This window comes from Embiotoca jacksoni, unplaced genomic scaffold, assembly GCF_022577435.1.
Source record: "Embiotoca jacksoni isolate LCO1_2020_lvr unplaced genomic scaffold, fEmbJac1.0.p SCAF_16, whole genome shotgun sequence".
NCBI classification, from domain to species: Eukaryota; Metazoa; Chordata; class Actinopteri; family Embiotocidae; genus Embiotoca; species Embiotoca jacksoni.
The window spans coordinates 11,660,386-11,688,365 of record NW_027185296.1 but is presented as its reverse complement, the minus strand read 5'-3'; the positions used below and the strand labels follow the sequence as shown (position 1 = coordinate 11,688,365).

Here is a 27,980-nt window from a genome sequence, read left to right as displayed (position 1 = left end):
AAAATCATCACATGATGAGAGGCATGTTACTGTCTTCTCTGCTGGAGGCTAAGCAAGTTTGAACTACTGGACGTGTAAAATTGCCAAGTAGACAGGTTGTTGTGTGATGTACAAAAAAGCCTACCGTAAATGGAAAATTTACAAAATTACAAAAAAAGGACAAAGCTTGACTTGATCAATGTACAATGTTTGTGCCCCCAAAACATTATATATGTATGACAAGACAATGACAAACACATTTCACCCTTTTTTTTCAGAAACACAAATCTTTATTTTCGGTGTAACATTAAATGCAAGCCAGGAGGCCAATATAATTTTTCTTTAGGAAACTTCAGTCAACCATATTATTAGAAGACTGTCGAGAAGAATTTCTGCCAGAAATCTTTTTTTCTGAGTCTTATTCTTTTCAAGAGCTTTCGAAAGCCACACCATTTAAACAGTCAAACATACAAAAATATCAGCATGCACAACAGCCCATTTGTGTCAAGAAACAGTCCTGTCGGGGCATAATGGAAGTACAAATAAACTGCCGCAAAGACCAAAATGACATAAAATGAGACAATGAGATTATAAATTATAATAAATTAAGACAAAAGTCAATGGAACGAACGGCATTCAAACGGAAGGCGTCAGCTGTCTGTCCGGCTCTCGACTCAGTGATGTGTTTCCAGTTCCACGATGGTCCACTCCCCCTGTGGAGATGCAGCGTCTTCTGGGGAGAAGCTGGTCACAGTGATGCTAGTGGAGGAATCCTCCATGGGCGAGATGAGCTCTGCCCAGCGTTTGAAGGTCTCCTTCTCTGGGGACAGGAAGGCCTGCGAGTCCAGACAGTCTCGCGACAGGGATAGCGTCTGCTTGATAAGGTATTGGGCCAGGTTGAGCTCCTCAGGCACGGGGTTTATGATGCCCAGGTTGGACTCGTGGTCTGAGAGGAGCTGCCTAAGCAGGCTCCAGTCCCGCTCTGCAAACTCACTGCTTTTGTCCCCGTCCCCTCTTTGCTTTTCTTCCTCCGCCTGCTGTTTAACATTCCTGTCCTTGTCCGAGCAGTGCTCAAAGGCTTCTCCCACATCCATCTCGTAAATGGGAGAGAGGGCTTTGGATGGTCGGCGGTCATGTTTGCAGGTTTGATCCGATCTGTCACAACCACTGTCCCCTAAAAACAATTGACAATACTGCAAAATGACAAACTGAAACACTCCTCCACAGTTCTCTTTTCATTTCAGAGACTAGTCACTGCCTACTAAAATAAAACACAGCTAACTAAAAGTTTACCCTTAATGCAACTGTGCCCTTTAAAAAAATTAGTTCCATAGGGATGTCAGTCGAGGACCACAGTGGGGAAGCAGTGATAACGATGACCTCATCATGGTCAGTTAAATGGTAATACCATTACCTACATCCATTTTAAACTCAGTAGTTCAAATTCACCCAGCACTCCAAATACATGCATGTATGTCAAAAGGGTAGACAGTTGCTTTAAAGGTAACGTACAGAGCAATGCTTTTCTGAATGCATCTCTTTATCCACCAGTTCAAACAAAGTAAGCCATGCATTGCCAGCACCAGTGAACTGTTGCGTTTATCAGGAAGGAACCAGTGATATGTTCTGAGTTTTACGTGCAGGTCTCTGAACAGGCAGACCGAATATGAACAGACTTCAACACGGTCACGAAAACCTAAATGCAAGCAACAGTGCTTCACTTAGTAGCACAGAAGATGGGCACACCACCATGTTTCTTTTGACATTCTTTGTGTTTTCTATTTTTAACATTTCCAAAATGGCATACGATGACATAACTCATCTCTATTTTGTTCTATTTATGTTGGGAAAAAAAATAAATAATGGACATGTTTGCATCGGGATAGACCCTCTGTAACGGTGCAGCAGGATTTCTTTTTCTGAATATGATAGTGAAAAAAGAGAGACATGGCAAAACCATGATGGCTGCTTAGGACACACATCACGTACTTTATAGAGGAGGCTACTGACACTACACAAAACCTATTGAACAAAGGCTTATTGCCAACAAAACACTTTTTTTCCTAAAAGATGGGATAGCTACGTATCTAGACACAACTCTATTGGGTGTGACAGGAGGTAATGGAAAAATCAAACAAAATCATACACAAAAATAAAGGATGATATGGGGAATGAAGTAATTGTGATAATAGCATGCATGTGTGCAGTACAAAATAAAATTACAAAAAATAATACAAAAAATAAATACATTCAGGAACAGGTACATTCTTGAATACAAATAAAGTGAAACCATAAGGAGATGCAAGGGAAACGTTACCCGGAATAACAAGCTTTTCTGAGAAGCAGTGGCAGTTTTGTGTGTTTCTATTTTGGACAAACATTTTGTATATTTGGTTGTTTTTTTTCTTGTCAGGTAGTCAACTCTCCACAAATGTGAAAAAAAAAAATCATTTCATGCTTGTAATTTATCTGAACACAATTAAGGTGCTACATATAACATTTTAACATCAACAAATCTTCAAAAGAAAAAAATCAAAAGAAAATCAGATGTTACTATAATTACTGTGAACAAAAACACCATCACGAAGAAGCCACCAGCATTAAGTGATGCCACGGTTCATATTTATGAGCCACAAAGTCCCTTTTTTGTGCTTCATGGGAGGGAAGAGGACGAGTTTATGAAGCTACAAGTTTGTGTTTCTCAACACAGCGAAGGTGAGAAGCCAAACATATTTATTCTTTACAGTGAATTGAAAGAAAAAAAGCAACACACATGAAGCATCAAAAAGAAGAGACATGCTGAAACAGCATCTTCTGAGACCAGTGCTGGTGAGGTTTATGTGGAATATCATAAGTTGTATGACAGAACATTTTCTCAACAATGGTGTAATTGCATTAGTAATTATAACAATACGTCAAAAATTCAGTCAGCAGTGAGATACTGATGTTAAAATGCTGTTTATAGCACCTTCAACTGTGTCAAATGATCGATGGCTTAAAAAGGCCAAAGACTTCTCCACTGCATAAAAGAAATGACAAAAATAATATTTTTTTTATGTACATAAAAGTGCATCGGTAGAACTATTTAACAGGCCTTGTCACAAGGCAGATTCTTTTGGACAAATACAATTCTATGATCAGTTCTTTGTGAAATGTACACTGCTTTCCCCGGTTGTTGTGTAAACTGCTTAAACGCCTCTGACTAAAGGTAGTTCAGTTGTTTCGAATGTAGAATCAATTGTTTTAATGAGACTAATTTCCATCTTTAATAAGATATTGATGTTGCAAATTCAAATTTTCAACAGCTATACAGTCAATGGGCTGAGATGAGAGCACGTTTTTAGCTATGGAATTATGATGACCACGGATTTCATTTGAATTTGAACTTTTTCTATTAGTTGCAACTCGTGATTAAACTAGTGTGCTCAGTAATATCCTTTTTATGAAGGAGGGTGGGTATTTGCGGAAGTAGGTAAGGTTTAGGAATCGGAGCAAAGGAGCATGAATCTTTTGGGGTTTGGAGTTTGGAGAGATAAGATGGGTTTGGATTCAGGATCTAGGAAGGGTCCGTACATCATACATTACCTGCTGGAGATTGTGCAGCATGTACAGGAGAGTCCCCTGTCTGCTGAGACTCTTTTAAGTCTAGATGTAATTCAGCTTTCTTGCTTTCTGATGGATTGGTGTGACTTTTGCTCATTCCTCCGTTGTACTGTTCAGTGTGCCGCAGATCCAGGTGGCACGGGCGCTCCTGGGGAGGCAGGTCCCTGGGGTCGGAGTCCACGGGATGACAGCTGGACTTCACTCCATCCACCTGGATGTGATTATTCTCCTCCTGTGCGGTGTCCTCGATCTCTGTAAGGAACACAGAGGACTTTCCTTCCTGTTCCTCCTCCTGCTTGTTGCGCTTCGTATCTGTATTTTCAGGATGGTGTGGCAGGTGGTTCTGTCGGTCACCGGAAGGGGCGCGAGTCGACTGAGGAACTGTCGAGTCAGACTCAAACACATCGCAGGGACTCAAAACATCATCTGGCTGCTGAGGTGGAGTCTGGACGCCGCCTTCTTCTGAACCCAACTCTTCACACTCGTCAACAGAGAGCAGCACCGACCGGCGGAAGTTGGACGTGGACTGGTAGTCGAGTTGGTCGTTCTCCTGGTCCACGACGTCGTCATCGAACGCCAGGTTGACAATCCCCTGAAAGAGGGGCGAGGATTCAGTCGGCGGCAGTGGAACCTCACCTGGGATCACCTCAACTTCCGACCTCTCATCTTCAGTCTCCTCTTCATCGTCATCTTCCTCTTCCTCCTCAGAGGAGAAGAGCTGGTGGTCGGGGACGCTTTTCAAGGTCAGCGTGGCCTCGACTTCTGAGTGCTGCTCCTCCTCCACCGGCGCCTCGTCTCTCTGCAGCCAGGAATGAGGACGTCGTCTAACTCCCTCCTCCTCGCTGGTCGTCTCCGCCTCTTTCCCCCGCAGCCGCACCTCCACTCTCAGCCCACCCCCGCCTTCGTACATCTTTAACTCTTCTGGGGTGCTGGTGTCGCTACTACTGCGACCCAGGAAGTCGTGACAGCGCATGGTGCCGCACTTGGACACACCTCTATCGTTGGAGCAGTCGTCGTCTTGTGAGCCTCCGGCGTCGTAGTCCTCTGAGCGGGGCTTGATGTCATCAGAAGAGGTGGTGTGTGTGCTGGCGGTCTCGGACTCTGGGCTGACCTGATGGTGGATGCCGCTCCAGGAGTCCTCTAAGGGCGTGTCAGTGCTTCCCACGCTGCAGGGGGTGTCGATGGGGCGCTCAGTGTCTCTTGGGGAATTTGGTGTGCTGACGTGAGAAGAGATGACACTGCTTTGAGACTGTTTCGCTTTACTCCCTTCAGTCTGTTTGCCAGCCTCTGACTTAGCGGATATGACGTGGGGGATGTTGTTGGCTGCCGGTGTAACACTGCTCTCATCTCCTGCGCCAGCAGTGTTTCCGGACTGTGTTTCAGTCTCCTGGAGACTCTGGTTCGGGCTTGATTGTAGATCCAATGACTCCGTTCCACCCTGGATTGTTGGCTGTGCGCTGTGTCCTGCAGGACGGTCAGTTGGCTCTGCCTCTCCAATATCTTTTTGCTCCACAGCATCACCAGAGTTTTCAGTTGGACCAAGCTCTGTTTTACAGTCAGATCTTTTTAAATTCGCGACCTCTCGTCCTTTGGTTTCTGATTTCTTGGAGGCAACAGCAGCCGAGGTTTTGGGGGATCCTCCAAGTTTTGGTGAGGCTTTCTCTGTAGATAATTCAGTCGTAGTTTTCGGCTTTGGTCCAGACTTGGGTGCAACTGCTGAAGATTGCTTGGAAGGGGCTGAAGAGCCTTTTGCTGGTTTAGCACTGGATTTTGCTGAGACTCCAGTCGCTGAAACAGGTTTTGCGAGTTTCTTTTTCGGAGTTTCACTGGCTGCTTTATCTGCCGCTGAGGATTTCGACCCATCCTTGCTGTCTTCTTTTCTGGGGGAAGCTGGCTTTTTCATAGACGTTCCATGTTTGGAGACTAATACCAAAATAAAAGTAGAACAGAATATTAAAACTTTGATTAATTTGATCAGCCATTAACTATAGCCGACCTTGAGCATCTCACCATGGTGGTCCGGTGTGCTTCTTCCCTTGGTGTCTGCTCTTGCTGCTGTCACTTTCTCCGCTGCAGCAGTCTTGGCTTTGCCTGTTTCTCTCACACTTGACTTATTGGTAGGACTGTAATTGGTCAAACAGGCAGGCAAAATCATTAGACAACAAAGTGACAAATGATTTCTCCCCAATATCCCATTCAATTAATACCTCTGGCTCCCATCATCACAAAACTATTCATGAGAAGAGCAGCAAGGAAAGTACATGAATTAATATTTAACACCAGCAGGGGGCAGTGATGTTTTTTCCTCCCATTTTGTCAAGGGCAGCTTCTGAGACATGACCTGATCAATGCAAAGAATTTCAACTTCTTACTCATATCCTAGTGAAGGGTGTCCTTCCCCGGCTTTTAACAAACACTGACTTCATAACACAAACAGGGCAGATTCTTACGAATTGAGATTTTCTCTGTGCTCAAGGTCAATGGATTTTGAAAAGCCCCTCCTTATCTGATATCTCAGAGCGAGTTCACTCAGTTGAGTGGTGAAAAGATCTACCTTCGATGACCACGATTATTATTAGGTTTAAAAATATTTATAAGGTACAAATTATTAGTTTTGTTTGAGGAGAGTTTAATGTTAAAAATGCTATCCAAGAACACTTCTACATTACACCCCTAACATCATTGTGCTAGATCACATGAATCCAGAAAAATAAAAAACAATTATTAAACTACATGAATGGGTTCCTTTACAAAAGAAACCAAACCAACAATGCAACAAATATATCCTGAATTAGGCTATCAGCTGTGTATTGCTTGCCTTACATGGTTGCTTTCTGGGGAAACATTTCAATATTAATCTGCTCCTCGGATCGACGGAGTTTGTAAGATGCTGACAGTGAAACAGATATTTTTAACATCTTTGAAGTACGGATAAGAGGCTTGTCAGGATATGCAACCCAGCTGCTTTTATCCTGCTGACAACTACACGTGACCTAAAATTAAACAGGTGATCCTGTGCTGCAGCACCCATCTCATCTGACATTCACTTTACTAAACATTCAGTCTTATGCCGTCTGTTTTGCTGTCTTGGCACTGAGTGCAAGTGGGACTGATCATAGAAGACCTGCAGCGGGATGCATGCCACTGAGATGGACTGCAACGAAACATAAAACTCGTCAGCTCATTTATTTTTTTCTGTCTTTATCATTTTTACTGATTTGCCTGCATGTGTGTTATGTAATAATGTTAAATTCTGACAGTCTGTCTGGATTTGGATTGTCATGATCCCCATTTGGTTCACTCAGTTACTTACTTAGTTTTTGTCCTTCTGATACATCTTCAATATTCTGCAAGTTGCATGTAAAGTTAAAGACTCCGTATTCCTATGGCAGGCACACTTCTTAGTGGTAAGCAAAACTGAATTCATTTGTCTCAGTTGTGGGTTACACAGGAGCATTGTTTATTCACAGTTGTACAATGTTCTCTTTTTTATGTTGTTTTATGTACTGGTATAAACCAAACGCATGCAGGATTGTTGACTTACTTCCTGAACACTTCAAGAGAATCTTACAAAACCTCACTTGACTTACACAACAAGCCAGTTGTTCCACTGAGCATTTGATTGAATAATTGGATTGATACAAACTGTCATGCGAAGGAGTAAATCTCACCTGCTGGTCTTTGTTGTATCTGATCTCTGAGGAGGTTTTGTCAGTGGGGATTTGTTTACTGCCTTTGCCTGGTGTTTGGGCTTTGCACCTAAAACAGAACACGAACCAAACGCACAGCAAACTTTGAGAAAGAGGTCTGTCGCGGCAGATAGGATTGAAAACAATCAAACGAGGCAACACGTAGGTATTTTCCATCCATGCATTTATCCAAATATCTATCCATCTCTCTACAAAGTACATTTAAACAGTTCCAGGACTGTTTCCTGTTGCGCACAAATGCAGCGCAGCACAATAATGCACACAATAATAGTATTGAGAAAGTAACATCTCTTCATCAACATTAGCACCTTTGTCTCACACCCTTTCATGACCATTGGTATGTGCACATTTATGATTTCACCATAGGCTTTATGATTTCATGAGCACTGTCATGTTGTTGAACCCAGGTCCACTGCGCCACAGTTCAGGTCAAATGCACTGAATGGTTTATTGATCTGACGTAACTTCTTTACTCATGAAACACAAATGCTACGAAAAACACCTCGCCCGGCTCATTGCGTCATTGCCGTTGGCTTTCTGAAGCATTTGAAGGGTTTTCTAAGCCTATTTCTTGAGTTTGTCACAAAATTTGATGAGCGCTCTTTGCTTAGGTCCATCAGGAAATCCCAAATGCACATAGACCAGTGGTTAGAAAAAAAAAAAAACATCCAATCATCTATCTATCTACCTATCTGTCTATCCATCTACCTATCTACCTATCTGTCTATCCATCTACCTATCTGTCTATCCGTCTACCTATCTATCTGTCTGTCTGTTTATCTATCTATCTATCTATCCGTCCGTCCATCCGTCCACCTACCTATCCACCTACCTATCTACCCACCTACCTACCTACCTATCTACCTACCTACCTATTATCCACCCGTCTCGCCATCCACTCATCTATCCATCCATTCATCCCAAATAAATTTCAGTGTCGGAGGTATACTTAGTAAGATAGTGTAATGTGCCTTACATCACAGACATTTAGTCCCTTTCTGGGTGGAGCACAGGGACACGTGCTATGCTACTACTAGCATGACTGACAGCTAAGGCCCCCTTGAGCCACGAAAACTAATATCATATGGGAATCCTGCACCTCTCTGAAGCTATATTCACCAAAAAAGCTCAAAGTGATCAGTCCACCGTGTGCGACAGCTGTAAAAGACTTCGACCTCTGCTGCTCGTCTGATACCAACAGGCTGCCAAGGACAGCCACATGTGCTTCTGTTTCCTGATGAATCAAAACTCATACGTGACACTATCCTTGTCTTTCAAAAATCCCTCTTGGCCAAAGCATAGCATTCATCATACTAATTAGTCTGCAGGTCCTTTCATGTTTCAACTACAGTATTATCCCTGGAGCTGACTCACTGACACTTTAGCTCGGCTGCAGTGATGTATTACACGGTAATTGGTGTCAGTCACGGTGACGAAATGTATAAGAAGTCAATAAAGAGTGTAAACCTGGAGTGGAGTGGGTGTCATTGCGAGGGCTGCTGGCGCCGTTCTCTGGGGAGGCACTGCCTGATGTGGAGGAAGCACTGGGCTGGGCTTGGGTGGTGCCAGCCGTGCTGTCAGCCTTTCCTACTGAGCTTTTCTGAGCTTTCATTACTGCTGTCTGGCTCGTAGCTGTGCAGCTCGGCGGGGAGGTTTTAGGCCTCGCACCAGGGTTCGGCTTCTTTTCTTGTTCTCTAACCCCATGAGCGCTTCTGGGGCCATTGGCACTGGCCACATCCCGTCTGGCCCCTGTAGCTCCTGTGCCATTGACCACTGGTGCGCCAACTGAGGCTGTCTTTGCTTTTGCTGCTACACCCTTGTCTCCTGGCTTCTTCACATTCTTTGCCTTGGGTGTGTGACTGTCCCCTGGTTTGTTAGCTGTCCCCAGTCCATCAGACTTCATGGCTGATGCAGCACTACGGGAGGAAGAGGTTCTGTTTTCAGACACCCTCTGGGTCCTGTGCACATGGGTACTCTCAGATACAGATGAAGAGCATTTTACAGCCTTTGACTGCAGGGGGGGGAGGGAAAAAGCAAATTAGCCATGTAACTGTGTTACTGAACTGGGTTAATCAGCAAAAAATAAACAGATCATAGTTATAAAAAACAGAATAATATTAGAGCAGTTTTCCACGGGCCACTGGAGCATACCATCAGACATGATGCGGTCTAATCTCTGAGATCTGTACAGTCAGCACAAATCTCTATACTTAGTGCTCATCAGTAGAACCTACCTGTTGTGTCTTTATTTAATGATGTGAGCTAATTTCTTACCAACAGGTTTTTTTTGTTGATATTATTGGCAAGAAGAAATTGTGCTTCTTTTTTTCCACTTTACATTTCATTTTGTGACTGAAACATGGCAAATTGCTCATTTGACAACATCACACCACTTCCTGAGAGATCTGTAGGAGTTCTTTGCTCTTAACCACTCTTGCCTTTTACCTTGGCAATCTCTATCTGGATCACATCTGCCAGGCTTATCTTAGCCATACACCTGTTTAAAGAGGCAATGCTGCTCATTTCATACTGTCCATCTTTGCTGTGAGGGTGGGGCATTTATGACATATGGCATCTGATGGCCATGGACTGTACTGACTGACAGGAATTACATCTAACATGGATTTCTCAGAGCTACAACAGGCCTTCACATCAGCAACTAAATCAAAATCAACAACAACAAATAACATGATCTTGTTTTTAGTCCAAAAGTAAGCCTTTGAATGAACAAATTGTAAAAATATTACCTGTGAACTAGTGAATACAGGCTTTTTACCAAGTCTTCGACTGTCGCCTTTATCAATAGCATCTGTCAAAACAGGACAAAAGCAACATGAACTCACCAATTAGTATTGTGCCTGCAAAACAAGTTATTCAAATCTGGGCAGATGAAAAGTGATGCACCAATGTATTTTCAAGACATCGCCCTTCATTATCTGTTCTAGAGTTTTTTCATTCACAATTTCCACAGCTGGCGTTTACCTCCTAACCGTAAGGAAACAAACAAGAAATCAATGGATTGATCAGTAAGTCGTGTCTGGCTGGCACTCTTGCAAACGAAGCAAGGCTATTTCTGTACTTCATATAAACAGTTTTAGAGCCTAAGGATTTATCTCATCTAAACAAAAATAAATGTGGTCAATGTACTGTATTTGCTCAAATGCATTTGTTGAATCCGACTACACTGGCTGAATACTGTACTGAATGTACCAGTAATTGGCACACACTGATAGCAGCTAAATGAATTATTCATGCAGTGTATTTCAACACATTACTAGCTCAACAGTAGGGAAGCAGCATGTTATTTGTATTTGTGGATACTTATTAACATGTGCTGAACTGTAAAAAACTGGAATCCAGCCTTTCATTCCCACCCATTAAAATCAAGCATGGTGCATCTGGTGCATTTGCCATGACAGTGTGCACTCATCTGCCAAAGACAGTTAAAAATGTACCTCAGGAATATAGCAGAAACGTATGACAAATGAGTTAATAGCGACCAGGTTGCAGTGTAGAAAAAAAAGGCAGGAAATGTTAAATTGTCCAACAGCATACGCTCCAAGGGCTTCAGTTCATCTCTAATGATGCAGAACCACTGCTACAGCACTAGGCTGGGTTAGGGAGAGAGGAAAAAAAACAACAAAAAAACACATACACACAGATGAATATCTTAAAAATAAAGAGCTCACACATCATTTTTACCTGCTAGTATCCTCTCTCTGTGTTTGGACGATAGAAGCTCCCATCCCTGTGTGTGGCGAACCGCGTAAAAGGTTTGAAGCAGGAAGGTCCAGAGCCGCCCGCGTAGTGTACAAATCTCCTGCCTGAACGGCTGGCAGTAATATAGAGGAAAGAAGGAGAAGAATGGAAGGGGGTGCGCTAAAGCACAAGCGAATCAGCAGCTGCTTGAAGAACCTTTCACCATGGCAACAAATACCCTCCCTCCTCCCCTCTCTACCTTCCTCCCTCCGTCTCCGTTGCAGAATCCACTTGAGCTCCCTCGAGCAAAATCTGTGATGTCACTGGCTGATGCCCATACTCCTGTTTCCATGCCTGGTTATAAAACAGGGCTGGAAGGCAGGGAGGAGCTATCTCCGCCTCTTCCGCCTTTCCAACCACACACACCCTTCACCAGCAGACACACTGCCAGATTAGTGAAGGCTGCTGGCACACGTCACAGTCTCCCTCAGCCTAATCCATTCCGCCATACTGTACAGTATGTACAGGGGTTATGCGCTTCAACTTGCGCAGCCAGGTCACTTTCCCATGGAAGTCATCTCACAAGCTTAACCTGCCGGCTCACATACTTTTATTAGTCTGTATTCTAAGTTTCAATTATTTAATTAATTTACCCAATCTTGACTTTAGCTTAGAAAGTATAAGAGGTTTTAATTGTGACCTTTTAACATCATAGGCCTAATGATAAACCACATACCACCACTTCAATTCTTCTTGATACATCAGCTTAGAAATCAGAAGCACAGTTCACTTATGGTGACATTTTAAGATGAGGCTGGTGATATGCTACGCCTTTGACATTGTCATCAAATCCCATTAAAAGACCAAAATCAACACAGCATTGATTAATCCCCCATTAGCTACCAACTTCCCCAGCCCATGTTTAGGACTGTTGCTGTCTGCCTTTCATTTTTAAAGAAGGGCAGAATAATTTCCTCTAATGGACAGGCACTGTGTTTTTTTATTAAAGGTTACTTAAACAGGAGTGAAGGGTGCATTTGTTGGGGAAAACTTTCAGTTGCCAATGGTGCCGCACTATTCCACTGATCTACAACTGGAGGAAACATGCCAAAGCATACTGCAATTTGCTGCCAAGGGCAAGAAAGAAGAACACTGCTAGTACTCACAAGTGACAACGGAGTGTAAATACTTATTAACAATTAAGGTCCCATATCTTACACTATATATACTATTCCAGTCTTTTATTTGCATTCTTTATATCCATGACACAATATTTTTGTGGTTTTAAGTAGCAAAAGCCATCTCAATATAGTTTTACACCTCATCAAGCTTTGCATCAAGCTTTTCTCTGGAGCTCTATCGAGTATAGGCTTGTTTGTGTCTGTCATTACAGTACTTTGATTTCAAGTAGCCTCTCCTCTGATAGGCCAACTCTTTTCTCAGTGATACACACTCAGCCACCCACAGGATGGAAGCGATAGTATGACGGTACGTTGTTTTTTTCTAGATGAAAGGTGGGCCGTGTTGAGGGCAGACATAAGTGTGAGTTAGTGACATCACAGACTTACAGTGAAATCACAAACTCGCATAAATCCAAACGGCTTGTCCTAACTACACAATTACTGATCACAGGTTGTGTGCATTTCTCTGTGCACTGAGCGTTTTGACACTTTCACAATATTTATATAGCACCTAGACCTGCTTTAAAATAAAAAAAATAGTTTATACAGTATGGGACCTGTGAAATAAAGGACAGCGGCCATGTTCATTATAATAAGGTAAAACACAGATGAGGTAAAACATTATGACCACCACATGACCAATCACATGAAGGAACGAAATGGTTGCAAGCTAAGATTTTTAAGACCTTGTTCAAGAAAAGAGACAAACTGCCAAATTATTAACCAAAATAAACTAGACTTCATTGATCATAAATAACAGGACGATAGGCTTTTTGACTTTTCCCCAACACAAGACAGCCATTATTATACAATTCTCTTTGGACACCATTTTATGTTTACATTCTAGTTTCCTGAAGTTGGTCCCTGACACCTCCTTCCAGTGACTTTATGTATTTCCTGAGGAATATTAAGATTAGTCTGTCATGTCTCTCAACCAAATCATGGCAACCATTTATGACTCATTAATGGCCTAATCTGACATAATTGTTGGGAAAACATGTAGTGTGATCTCAACAAGGGTTCAGAACCAGGACATGCAGTTGCATTTGAAAGCTTGGTAAAAAAAACAAAGAACCACACTGATAACCCACCACGCAGATGAGATGGGAACTTTAATGATCGCAGTACGCTGTAATAAGAACTGCTTAATATTACCTCCTCTTGTTTAGGCCCTCCCTGCTCCAGGTGAAAACCCTCCTCAATGTCATCTCCACACAGACGGTGCACAGCAGTGAAAAGATCACAGCAGTTATCCACCGTCACGCCTTCCCTGATGGCTGAACACAGTTTCTTCAACAGCGTTGGCTCTCTGGTAAACTCTTCTCTCTGTAACGCGACGTCAGACGGGGAGAAAAAAATAAGCACGCTGAATATTTCCTCACGTCATCGCAGTAAATGAGAGCACATTAACACGGCTGCATCGCCACCGTACCCTGCGAAGGTCCTGGAAAGCCTGAGTGCAGGTCACTTTGGGGAAGTGCTGGATGATGACATGCAGGCTCTCTTCCTGTAGCTCTGTCGCCAGGCTCCTCACCTGCTGGGCCCACTTGACTTCTGGGAGACTGCCAATCAACTGCTCAGCGCTACAGAGCGTGGTTACTGCATTCTGTACAGTCTGAATGGAAAACACCTATCAGCTAAAATAAACTCTGTCTATGCGAGACCACAAAGTAAAGTCAGATGAGCACAATCCTATATATATATATATATATATATATATATATATATATATATATATATATATATATATATATATATATATATAAAAAAACAAAATTCACACTTTATTCCTGCCCAGCACTGATTGATCAATGGAGGGATTTCCCACACTGTGCAACAGTTCTTGGCCGGCTCTGAACCTCAGCACTTGCCAAGAGTGAGCAACAATAGGTTTGTCTTGCTTTACTCGCAGAAGGAAACCCACAGTCTTGTCTCAGGCTCAAGACTCAATTATCAATTACAAGCGTGGATTTCTCCCCATCTGTCTGCATCCACATCGTATTCCTAAATTACCTTGTCTTTAATAACTAAGAATATAATAAAGGTCCGTTTAGATTAGATCATGTTCAATTTCCTTCCTATGGAAAAACACTGGTGAACGGGCTATTGATATTGGTGCTATTACGTCAATAGAGCAGGGCCGATGACTCTGGCAGGGAGGGACTCACCATGGTGTCAGTTACAGCAGTTAGACAGGCTCTGTGGAGCTCAGGTGACAAGAGGGAGAAGTTTCTTTCACACCAGGCCTTCACAAAATGTTCAGCAACCCACCTGAAGACACACATTGTAGCGTTACAGGAGTGCATTTTCAACTCAGCAGTTTGATCGGAGTGCGACAAACTTTTCAAGGTCCATGCAGTGAAACCCAGAGGCTCCGAGCAGCGGCCGGCGCAGCATTGCTTGATGGAACAGAATGAATGAGTGAGGTTGAGACGCTCAGTAACGCACTGCTGCACAGAGCAGCGCTGCACCATCGCGTGATTCATCAGACTTAGCAAAGACAACAAGGCAAAGGCAACCCCCCACTCTACATACACAACACACACACACACACACTTCACATTAGAACCATTACAATCTGCTCACAGCCTCGCTCAACACATCCCAACCTCTGTCCCTAACCTACATTCACACACTTTTTGCCTGCTGACTGGGGTGTGATACACCGTAGTTAATATGCAATATGATCAGCTGAAGGAAAACTCAAAGGGTAAAAACACAGTTTCTGTGCACAGAAAATGAATAGAAAAGGAAAGAGATGAAAGCAGTGCAGTATACTGTGCTTATCCTACACAGTGGGGTCCAAAAGTCAGGAAAAAAAATCTTTACAAAGGTTTGACATGTAAAGTCAGGAAGAAATATTTCAAATTCAGCAATCAAACTGAAGCAAATAATCATTTCTACTCCTTTGTACAAAAGGTCAGATTTCCTTTATCATTGCATTGAAGCAGTGTTTAGATGACACTCTGGTGGATTTTGACATATTTTCCTGATTACGATTATTTGAGCCAACTGCAACCATATTTAATAATCATTAGAATCGTTTCCATTCATCTCTATAAAAACAGCTGGAAAACTATTTCCACATTGTTTTTCACTGTTGTAATGGCATCTATCTCTTTCTGTTATAGTTTAATGGTACATAGGAGGAGAATTAGCACCATCAACTGTTCATCTCAAGGTGCTTAACTTCTAAAATGTTGATGAGCATCTATTAACATCATGGATTTAGTTGCAGTGTCAAACACCACAGCACCGCTGTGGACAAAAGATAAGAGGCGATTTGTCGTATTTGCAAGTAAAAGGTGTCAGTCAAAGGCACTATTTATATGTCCCACAGTTCAATGCAAGTAGAGCCCCTTTTCCAGCCTGGCTCAAATCTACTAGCTTTTATTTCTACAAGGTTACACCTTGGTCAATTGAGGAGGTGCAGACGTTCCATATTTTAGTTTCCCATTAAAAGAGTCAGAGAGTGTGTGTGTTGCAATAACAATGATGTCACACTAGTTTCAAGTAGTGAAACCACATCACATAGGGTATTATCTGCAGAGGGAAAAATCTCAGGGAAGTGAAGTTCAAAAACACAACTGCAAAAACTGCTTATTGCTAGACATGCCATCAAAGAGAACAAAACGGAGATCTTCGAGATTGTAACTTAAGTACAAAAACCCAAATCATTTTCTAATCCTAAAATGTAGCTAATTTGTATTTTAGCAAATACTGATCACACTTTCCTCAAAAGAGCGGTGTTTCTCATTAAAGCAATTTGCATCACTACCTTGGCCTTTGGCCACTTAACAAAAAAGAGGTATGCACCCATATGCTGGTTGCCTAGCAACAAAACACTTTAGTACAGTGTACTAACAGTGAATGGGTACTTTCTGAATCCATAGTAACTTGCAGTGGCAAGAATGGTGACAGCTTTTGAGCTTTTTTGTTTTGTTGTCTTTTTTGTTTTACATGTAGTTTTAAGGTGACATTTAAGAAAAATCCAAATTCTTGGACAGTTACATAAAATGTGGTGACTTTTCCAAATGTCTATATGTACATAATCAATTTCAAAGCTGTAACAAAGGATTAAAAAACTGTGGGAGTCTTGTAAGTGGCAGCCGGTGCAGAAAAAGAAATTGCTTTACGCAGACACTTACCTCTTACACAGCATGTGGAGGTTATGGAGGCCTAAGGCATGCGTGAGGGAGAGGCACTCAAGAACTGTTCTCTGAACCCCATCGACTGGCTGCAAACACACCAGGAGCAAAACAAAGGGCACGTTCACTTTGTGACTCTCTGATGATAAGCTAGTACTTCAAGATTTTTGAAACAACACCCACATTGACACGGAGCATGCAGGTCAAGTATAAAGTCAGCAAGAGTAAAGCAACAGGAATAACACAGGGATTTGTTCTGTGTCATTTGTATCTCATTATTCCATATATATTTGAGGAAGGAGTACTGGATTTATTCACATGATTACAAATTGTGTAACAATGTGTAAACATAATACAAAAATGATTTACCATTCAAGAGAAACAAGGAAAATCACATTGGTGGTAAGAAACATGCACTAAATATAGTCTTGTATAAGACTACAATCGCTTAGAAAAAACAATAAAGCATGAACCCAATATCCAATTAATATAATGTAAAATGAGAACTGGACTGGGAGTTTAGAAAACTTAAATTTGATCACAACACATTAACACCATCTCCAACAATGTTTCAAGTGAAGTAAAGCTATGTTTTACAATTAAGATCACTACGTTATTGTTTATTTTCTGAGCTTAGGTGACGTCATAGAAATTCCACTGCTGAACAGTGTCTGTGAGCTGTCCTTCACAAGGAGAGTGTGACTCAGGAGGCTGTCCCAGACGCAGTGCAGGAACTGACCAACTGTAATGAGCTGCTGGTCTGAGGACATCCGGAGCCAAATATGCACAGACTGCAAAAACAACCTCAGTGAAAACTGAGGCACACATTCTTCTAGTAAATCTGGCCCTTTTGTTTTTAAAGGGCATGAAATACTGTTCGTATCAAAAAAAGCACTCCATATTGACCAGTGACACATCGGCCTTTTGTTTTAAGCACACTGATTAACCGATTTTTGCTTCATGAATTCAGATGCAAATAAACGCGATACAAAAACCTCTAAGTGTAATGCAACTTCATGTTTACGTACAGTAAGCTTAGGCATAGATGTCAGGGTAGCTTAATGCTATTACATGGTCTACTTTTATTCATGCGTAGGTTTAGGCAGGCATGATGATTTGATATGAAGAAAGTCTTAATTTGATTCAAAATCTTCAGGTTTGGAGCAGTTTTTATTGATATTATGTTTACAAAGTACTGCACGAACAAAATATGTTCATCAATTTCTAAAGCTCAAATTTGGTTAAAATTTTATGTTCAAGGATGAAAAACCTAAAATTGAAAATAACTGTGAATCCTGGAAAGTACCTTATACTAATCATAAACTGTATGTTAGTGCTGGGCGGTGTGCAGGTTCATCCAGTACACTGACTTTTAATTTCTGTATCATAATTAACATTTTATATACAGCCGTATCGGTGCAGCATTGAAACAGTTAGTGTAACTACATAACAGGCAGTGAACTATTCACACTCATCGAACTGAGGTCATAACCAGGTAACTACCTTTTTGCTGTGTTGATGGGACCCCTGTACAAAATTACACTGCCTAGCATTATGCTGCGTAGAAATGTACTGCAATATCAGTGTACTTTGCAAAATTTCAAGTTATGGAAGAAAATAAGGATTCCCATCAAGCCTTTATTCAAGTGTGAAATATATACATAACAATTAAATGTTATTATATTCTATGTACTTCCGATAAACTATTAACCTATATAAAAGCTTGGTCATGCAAAGAAATAAACTGCTGTGATACACCATAAAAAAAAATACAGTGATAAAAATGTTTGTTCTAACTGCCCAGCATTACTGTATGTGTAGTCTGAAATTCAACATATTTGAACAAAGGTAAAATTTGTTATGTTCCTCTTAATATCACTTACATAAGCCTATTTAAAAAAAAAAAAAAAAATACATCCTTTAGGGCATTCACTACTTCTGTATAACTGACCTTGGGGAAGAAGCGGCAGCAGTCTCGGGTAAGAACCATCTCCACTACATCTTTCAGCCCCTCCAAACCCAACATGTCTGCAGCCAACACCACCTGACTGTGGGACAGGAGACACATACAGGTCAGCTTGTTTTCTGGTCCTGTGTTCTGATTCAGAACGGCCTGTTTGTTGACATATAGTACCTGGCACTGGCTCCGCTGGGCAGGTCCACGATGGCGCCATACATGAACTGGAGCAGGATTTCCATCTCATCTGGACCCAAGCTGAAAACATCAACACAATAAAATTTGTATAAGTCATTTATCACTGGTTAACATCCAAAATTGTCACAGATCCCACCCTGATATTCTACACGTTAGTCCAAACATAAAGTGTAAATTACATATTTTTGCATAAGGGCTGCAAACAGAACTGAGAATGCACACTCGATCCATGTGACTGCAACCTGAGGGCCACCTCAAAGGTTTCCCCTGCACATCAGTGGAGCTGCTCTCCATTCTCAACAGCCGTGTCTTCCCCCGTTACCCTCAGACCAGTAACGCTGAGGCGAGTGACACATCTATCCCTGGAGGAAAAATAGTGGACTTCATTTGCCACTCTGAAAGAAGGAGACTGCGGGGCGGGTGGGGGAGGGTGGTGGTGGTGGTGGGGGATTCTTCAGCATGCAGTGGATGTGAAGACATTTGTGTGCCTCACAGAGCTAACACTGCGGCCTTACTTGGTAGAAATCAGAGCAAACTATTTGAGATTTCCCTGTCAGCGGGAGGCTGTGACTGCGGTCTGTGGAGTTAAAACATGGCATTGTGAGCTGTGGGAAGACATGAATAATGAAAGCGGTGCATGCAGTAATTCAGCTGTGTTGTTTCAGGAACAATGTGTGGAATTGTTCTTCTGGGAGTGGAGGTGTATTATTGACCTGCTGCTAGATGATAATCATGTACCAGTCTTACCCTTGCAGAGTGATGCACTGTCTGGAGCTCTCAATCCAACTTCCACTAAGCATGGCTCGGAAGTACTGAGACCGCGCACACAGGATTGCCCTAGAAACCCAATAAAAGCAGGCAGTTGCATGTTAGATCCAACCATCCATTTAATATTTCACATGTCATCTGCTGGGACTGTGTGCACTTAAAAGGCTTTGAAGTGATAAGCAAGAGGACAAAAAAACTATCTTGTGTGTTTTATAGTCTCGAGAGTGCTTTTAATCTCCCAGGCCCTGATTATACTGTAGCAGGATTGCTTTCCATTTCAACCAACCAAAAAGCTTGTCCTTGGGTTTTAGTGAACTACATACATAAATCTGCTTACTACTGTCGACCATTCATCTCTGTATTTTATTTCTGACATCACAAAAACATCTCTACGTTTTGCATGTTAACCATACAGACCTCAATGAAAATATCAATGAAAATACGTATTTGCATTTCCATCTTTAAAGCACTTCTCTGTAAAGTTCCTGTCTCAGCCTCTGTAAAATGCTTTTTTTTTTTTCTATTCAAATTTGCTTTTATTTTAGCAAAAGCGACAAACTTAATCTAGAAACATAATTTTAACACCAGGCATTTAGATTCCATATTCATTATATGAATAATGTAAATGTTATAATAATGTAACAACTTTACACCAATGAGGTACTGTGATATGGCGCTATATGTAAATGTTGTTGGGTTCCTGTGTGTGTGTGTGTGTGTGACTATGAATTTGCTATATTTTAATTTTGTGACCATGTCTCTTCTGTAAATGGAAAATATATATTTATTTAATTTTTTATATACATTTATTCAGTATGGGTAAAGGGCCGGGGAAACCCTGGCTCAGCTTCTGGGTGAGAACTACAGCAACAGCTAACACTTCGCCGTCACACAGATCGCTGCTGCAGAGGAACCAAAAAAAGAGCCCAGCCTCTCCTCTCTGACGAGCTTCGCTGGCTGGCTGCTCCCCTGAGCAGGAGCTGGGAGAAACCTGTCTCCATGGTAACCAGCTGCTACTACTACCTCTGCATCACTGAATGACCACCTACTGCTGCTCCACATTTCGCGTGAGTCAACAGCATATGTGCGACCTCCGCCATGTTTTTACATCTGGTAAATGTGGCAGTGATGTCCTGAAGATTATTACTGACACCGTGGATGCGAAAAAAAAATACAGACTGAGCTTTTGAATTCCAGATGTGTCGACAGAGATGGCTGAGCTGTCACCATAAATAGTTCTACCTGTGGCAGGAGAAGACCTGCTCTGCTACTTGAATGGTGATGTCACACTGTTCGCCCCGTTGGTACAGACCCAGCAAGTCCGCTCCGAGGCCAGAGGCCGGCTCGAGAACGACAGCGTCTGGACGGAGGTCGAGATGAATAATCAGGAAGGACAGAAGGGAGAGAGCAAAGAGGAGAAAGGCTTTAGGTGTAGATTATTGTGAAGGCCACATATGTGGGTATTTGTGTGTGTGTGAAAAAAGCAGAATTTGCTATCATTAAATTCCTGAAGTACAAATACCATAAAAAACAAATAAAGAAGAGCTAAATCATACATTTTCCATAGCGTGGCCGTGCTGTAATTAGCAGTAACAACAACAGAGATCCAAATGCGATTAGCTCCTAAATGGATTATGGCTGAGATAATATGATGTGAGGAAAGTGGAGGGAGGAGGGCAGCTGAACGGTCACATAACTGACAATAAACCCTTCATCTGTCTACCTGAGTCAGTGCAGCTCTGGTGGTCCGCCGGGTCAGGAGCGGGTAGAAGACTTTCTGGCACAGAGCCCTCAACATCTGGGATTATTTCAGCCGAGCGCATGCTCTGGTCTGCCGTGTACACGCGCCTGCAGGGGCGAGACTCCAAAAGTTAATTAAAATCGGGCCTTTCATACGTATTTAAATTACAGTCTCATTTGATGCGCTGTGACTTCTGCTCACTGAGGCATTTTATGCAGAGGCTGGCAAACGTATGAAGTTACTCTGTATGGGAGGCAACCAGTTAGGCCCAAAGTGAATCTGCCATGGATCACACCATGTTGCTATCTTTCTATACATTAGTTGTTGAAATGGTCATTGTTATAGAAGCAACAGAGTGAGCAGAACAACCCAAACACGCTTTTTCCAGAAGCTTTTTCTCCAGAAACTTCAAACAGATGTTCCAAATGTTTTAAAGCCAGCTGGGTGATGTAATCCCTCCACTGAGCCCTGGGCCACCCAGCTTCAGAACAAATCTGAAAGGAGGCTTTTCTGGAGAAAGACTGGGTATCAAGTGTCCACCCAAAATGTGTGGGGTGAACTCAGGCCTGGAAATCAGCAAGTATTAAAAGTTGGTATCAGATGAATTGGTACTTTGTTATTACCCTGTCTAAATTAAATCACTGTAATCTAAAATGTGTTGCACTCCTGTCCGATTCAAATTGGACTGCTTAAAAAAAGGTTTAAAATCTATGCAGGAGTAGCAGAGATTATCATTTTTAATTCCAGACAAAACCTGGTTCCTGCATTACCCACGGTGCAACTCGACAACGGACAGTTCGACGGTTGGAGATTTGTGCATGTTCCACATGCACAAAGGTTTTAGGCTTGTGAGAGGGAAGAGATAGCCGGCCAAACGGAGTATCCATGTGTGAACAGCCTGTTATACTAGTAGCTGATTTAACCTCAAGCTGCTACTCTGAAGCAGAGATGAACAGCAGCCAGACATTCTATTTTATGTTCAAATTTGTCGTTTTCAGCTCCATCCAATCCTGGAGATTTGAAGCATTTTATCAGATATGGCAATGTTATCTCCGGTTCAGCAAACAGCGTTTTTCCACATGTTCAGTAGTGCTTCCCAAGACCTTTAGAAACATCAGCTCAGTTCCCTTTTAAACTCAGATGGGTCACCCTGGTGGCAAAGGGCTTCACAGGTAGGTTCACCTTTTTTTACTCACATGCTGATATGCACATATGCTTGTTTTAATCTTTCCTCCCGTTTAAACGGCCAATTAAAAGATCAAAATCAAAAGTCCTTGTCCATTATAAAGTATGAGGCAACAGCAGTCTGCGTTAATCAAATCAACTTAATATCTGTCTTCCAGTGATTTTTAAATGAGTCTGTCAGTACAAATTTCTGCCTTTTTGTTTCCCCGGCATTGTTTCCTTCCTGATCTACAAGTTGTTTATATTCATCAAACTAAAGGGAACTGAAAAAAAAGTATAATTTTGCTTTTGGTAACAGAACTCAGGTAACATATTGGCAGCGTCATCAAATTTGAAGTGATAACCTGGAGGCCCTCTAAGTATGAAGGACCAATGGGTTTAAAATGAAGAGACCATCAAATACTGAGCACTTCATACCTTTGATTAAAAACTCCGTGACCATGATTCCAGGTGAAAATCTAATTAGAAGACTGATTACTAAACTAGCAGCTTTGCATTAAAGCCCTCTTTCAACTGCACCACCACAGCGTGAGCACACAGCCAACCTCCCTTTAATTTAGCATCTTTTGCAAGGATTTATATCATTCAGCTACAGTTTCGACAGAATGCTGTGAGGAATTTTCATTTAAAATTCCAAATGGATTAACATTTTTTCACTCCTTTTCAATTTTAAACAGCAATATTTAATAGATAATTTGGCTGGTAATAACTTCAGTGTCCAGTTTGCAGCTTTTCCTTTGCTGCCTTCCCTCTGAGTAACAAAAAAAGAAAAGCCGAACCTTTCAGAAGCAGTAATGTTCAATATTAGTTTAGTTCCATATAACATTATGTATAATGGGAGATTAGTGAACACAAAAAAACTCCTCCACAACTGAACAAGTGGGATTAGCAGTGCTGCATTTCTTGTACTGTATGTGAGAGGAGTTTGAAACTGAATTTTTAACTCCATGGCACTTTAATAATATTTACAATAGTCCTATAATTAGGACTAAAGGAACAAGTCATCCTGGTTCAGGGTGCACAACAAAGCTTTGCTGAAAACTATGCAAATGTTACACTAGAACCTTTCAGCAGGTGATTATAAACACTCTTTTTGTGCTTTGTGTGTCTCGACACTAACGTGAAAATGTGATAATACTTTATTATTCAATAGCTGCAGCATCTGCAATCCTCCTTGAAAAGCAAACCCTGCAGATTAAATATGATGTTCTTGGCGCCCTCTATCAGAGAGGCACTGAAACTGTAACAGATAAGGTGAAGTGATGTCTCTTAACATGTACTAGAAAGCAGATGCAGAATAAGGCTTCATGTGAATAGTACTTGTACTATTGTAGCTGTCTTCTCGAGCTGCAAATAGAAGTTGTCTAAATCAGCAAATACGGAGGAGCCCAGTGCCTACCTGAGGAAATCTTTCAACTCAGAGAGCTCAGAGCCGGGCAGATGAAGGATGATGGGATCTTTGTGTGTCTGTCCCTGAAGGATATGAGGAACTCGGGCCAACAGTATGGCTCTGTGTACTCGGAGCGAACCCGAGCCGGCATACAGAGAAACATCAGCCTCCAGTTCCTCCTGCAGCAACCTGGGGAAATACATTACAGCACGTTATCAGGGGCAGATCCCTCAAAAGGCAAATCACAGAACAAAATAAACGAGGTTGGACATGATGTTTTCATATTGAATGTACTTTTAAAAGGCAACATAGAATATAGACAATAAACAAAGGCCAGCGATTCAAAGATTAGTTTGATGGCCTATTTTTCCTCTTCAGAATAACACAAGCAGAGTCCTGAGGCAGTCCATTTCTTCTTCACCATCATTAAATCTCGTCCCGCCTCAATGACTGATCTGGGTGACCCAGAAACCAGCCAACTGGGCGTTATGAGTTAAAGGCTCATGTCCTGTCCATTTTTGTAATCCTCCGACGAGAAACGCCCAAATTGACAAGCCACTCATGCAAAAAGGAAATTCATATCCATGAACTGCTCGAATCCACGTGAGCTTGATTCTTGTGAGCTTCCAGTCAGCAGTGAAATGTAGTGCAACTTTGCTGTGAGCCAAGTTTCATATTTCAGATCCACTGATCCTATTATCGGAGGAAAAACTCCACCCTTGGCTATTCTTATTCTATTCTATGTACAGTGCTGATGAAAGTTTATGAAAACTTTTGAACTTTCAATATTTCTGCTTAAATATCAACTAAAACATCATCAGAATTTCACACACTTCCTAAAATTAAATAGACGAACCCAATTAAACACGAGTACAAAATATACTAAATATACTGTATAAAAATACTTTTATTGAGAAAAATGGCTCAACACTACATATTGGGGAGTGTTAAACGTATATGAACCTTTCAAAATGTGGTGTGACTCTATTGTGCAGCAATAACTGCGAAAACATTCCCATTAACGACCGATGACAGTACGTTGACCATTCTCCCGTACAGAACAGCTCTGGGATGGCGATCAGTGTTCTCACGTGAACTGTTCTCGTCAGCTCGTTCAACATCATAACTATTAAATTATGGTAGAACTTTGACTTGGTCATTCCAAAACATAAACTTTTTTCTTGAATCATTCTTTGGTAGAACGATTTGTGCCAACTTCCTCTCGAGATTCAGTTTCACCAGCAGAAGTCCTTTGGAATTTGCTGTGTGTGCAATCTAGAATTTATTGTTCCATCAATGAAGGCAAGCTGTCCTGGCCCGGATGCAGCAAAACAGCCTCAAACCATGATACTACCACCACCATGTTTCGCAGATGGGATATTTTATTATCCTTTCTCCCGATATAACACTTCTCATTTAACAATTTATTTTGGTCCCATCCATCCCAAAAATATTTTTCCAACAGCCTCCCGGCTTGTCGATGTGATCTTTGCCAAACTGTGTTTTGTGGAGAGCAGTGTCTGTCTCCGTGCAACCCCACCATGCACACCATTGTTGTTCAGTGTTGCTTTTGATGGTGCACTCATGAACGTTAACATGAGCCAATGTGAGAGAGGCCCAGGTTGTTTTATGACTATCACACACATTGCTGATTCATAATCACTGGAGTGATCTTTGTTGGTCGACCATTCTGGGTTAGGGAAATAAAGCACAAGGGAGGCTGTGGCTCAGACAGTAGAGTGGGTTGAACACTAATCGGAAGTTTGGTGGTTCAATCCCCAGCTCCTCCTGTCCACATGCCTAAGTGTCCCTGAGCAAGACACTGAACCCTAAGTTGCTCCTGATGTTGTACCATCAGTGTGTGAATGTGCTCCTGATGGCAGCGCCTTGCATGGTGATCTGTCTCATTATTGTGTGAATGGGGAAACCATGTTAAAGCGCTTTGAGACCGAAAGGTGATAAAGCGCTATACAAGTACAGACCATTTACAATCTGTGACTATGGATCGGTGGAGTCCTAAACTGTATATATTTATTTTTGTGTCTATAATCTGTGTGTGTGTATTTATTCATTGCTCTAATTTTTTCTAAAATAATTATTTTTATCTCTTATTTTATGTATTGGTATTTCTACATTTTTTTCATATTGTGTGCACTTTTTTGTGTTTCTATGGTGCTGTGACGACTACATTTCCCCACTGTGGGATTAATAAAGTCTAAATCTGAGTCTAAATAGGCCAAACATGAAAATCACTGGTGGTTTGAAGGGCACACAAAATATTTTGTCAGTTAATCGTTACAAATACAAGTGTGGTGGTGGGGCGTGGTTTGGATCAGCTGCAGAAAATGTATTATTCATCTAAAATTAATTAAATGTTTCAGGGGATATTTATGCAGAAATATAAAGAATTCTGAAGGGTTCACAAACTCTCAAGCACCACTTTAACAAATGTGTGAAGATCCATACATTTCTAGTTCAACTTGAACATTGAGTTTCTCACCCTGGAAAGAGCGGTTTGACCAGAAACCTTAATTCAATCTTAACTTATTCCATATTCATTCATATTTTTAACACTTCTCAGCAGAAGTTTAAATAATATACATTTTTAATGTAAAAGATCACAAAAACAATCCTGTTCAAACAGCAGAATAATTCTACCAGTTCACTATTGCTGGCTGGTTGGTTGATTAAAAACCCTTCAAATGCCTTTAACAGAAACCAACCAAACCAAATCCCCAAGAAGAGTCGTACTTTGAGACCGCTTTGTATCGCTGTGGCAATAAAGCAAACGACTGGGTTTTTCTATACTTTGTAGGTCTCTGGATGCTGTCACATGACTTACCTGTTAAGGTCTGCAGACAAAGCCGATGATAAACATCTCTTCAGCTGATCTTTGTATTTGCGCTCTTTGGCCTGGAACTCTCTCGCAGCCTCAGTGGTGATCATGGCTTGTTATGTTCTCTAAGATACAGGCAAAGACAGTCAATGATTAAGCAGCTCTGACTGAAGAGGACCAGATAACATCCAGTGGTTGGATTTGTAAAACATTTCCGGGGTGGAAGGCACAGATTATGACAAATATACCTGCAGGTATCACTTAGCTATCAGGTATTCTTAACTGAAAGTACTCTAACATATCGTTCAGTAGTACAGGGTACTAACCACTGCACTGTCCAAAGAGCAACAACATGTTTCACACAGTCTTCGTGAATCGAAATTGCACTTCAGAGGCTGTTTGACCAGTTTGAGGGAAATCAATGGGAAGAGGTGCTCGCGACAACGACACACAATCAGCACGAGACATTCAATTAGAATTGAATCGCCAATAATAGCTTCCATAATAAACAACCTGCTTCCATTGGCTTTCCAGGAGAAAAACACCCATGATAAGATCACGGAGAATAGAAAGTCTCGTAAAGATACGTTTAATAGATATCCCATCAGCCTCCGTTCAAAAACCAAACAGAGTACACACACACACACACACACACACACACACACACACACACACACACACACACACACACACACACACACACACACACACCTACCTACGTTGGTAGATGTGTGTGGGTCCTGTACTGTCTCTGCACTGTCAGCTAACACTCTCATCCTCATTTTCTTCTCGCAGCTAGCATGCTAGCTCGAGCTGAGATGAGCGCCCATTAATAGTTCTCTTTCTTCTTGAACAGTCTACAATAATAATACAAAAAAAAAAAGGTCTAGAGAAATGAACTGCAGCCGATAACTGTCTGTTAGTGTGAGGTTCGGTAACAATTACTAGTAGAGTACATGTACATTTACGGGCTGACCCACTGACCGATGTTGTTGACATCACTGCTGCACGCTGCTCGCCTCCCCACCAGGACAACGAAGACGGATCGGTCCACATCGTCACAACCCGGAAGCTGCTGCACATGCGCAGTGTAATTACTAAAGAAAGGGCCAGACTCTTGTGACACGTTCAAGTGTCTGCGCCGGTTCTACAAATTCTGAAAAGACAATCACCTCAGAAAAACACATATTTGCTCAGTGATCACGGGTGGATTGTACAACGTAGGTGCCTTCTGAGGATGGAAGGGTGGTGATCACTGTATTACAAAAATACATTTTGTTTATTTATTTATTTATATTCTGTTATAATATTTCCGACTGTCCATGAAGGCAGCCAAAGAACTTGCCACCTGGCATTGACGTCAAAGTCCAATCCTGTATCGTTTCTTCTATCCTATGATGTCACTGTAAAGTAACTGTAAATGTTTGAATCAGCATCAGAGACAGAAACACAAAGGATATAAAGATCTGGGAAGATCTGCTGCAGAGTGATCTGGTGTATAACTTTCTAATAGTAATAGCGGTAAATTGAAATAAATGGGTTTGTTAATAGTTCTAAACAATAATCTATTAACAAAACCAATATT

General features: G+C 41.6%; 1 protein-coding gene across 4 annotated transcripts; it reads right to left on the bottom strand.

Moving 5' to 3' along the window:
* Window positions 1-246: 246 nt before the first annotated feature.
* Window positions 247-27,466, bottom strand: btbd8 (BTB domain containing 8). 4 transcript variants are annotated; one of them, XM_069150941.1, is made up of 19 exons: window positions 27,380-27,466; window positions 26,402-26,520; window positions 23,569-23,748; window positions 20,967-21,091; window positions 20,486-20,603; window positions 19,223-19,312; window positions 18,455-18,535; window positions 18,272-18,368; window positions 16,321-16,409; window positions 14,341-14,443; window positions 13,605-13,787; window positions 13,328-13,498; window positions 10,995-11,124; window positions 10,040-10,101; window positions 8,760-9,303; window positions 7,254-7,341; window positions 5,593-5,705; window positions 3,565-5,505; window positions 247-1,153 (listed from the first exon to the last, which is right to left on the bottom strand). In XM_069150941.1, exons 2-19 carry the CDS (start codon window positions 26,503-26,505, stop codon window positions 654-656), a joined length of 4,719 nt encoding a protein of 1,572 aa, XP_069007042.1. In that variant the 5' UTR covers window positions 26,506-26,520; window positions 27,380-27,466; the 3' UTR covers window positions 247-653. The 4 variants fall into 4 exon arrangements, with proteins under 4 accessions (XP_069007042.1, XP_069007043.1, XP_069007044.1 ...); XM_069150942.1 differs by lacking the exon at window positions 27,380-27,466 and adding an exon at window positions 27,111-27,360; XM_069150943.1 differs by lacking the exon at window positions 27,380-27,466 and adding an exon at window positions 27,115-27,360.
* Window positions 27,467-27,980: the final 514 nt, after the last annotated feature.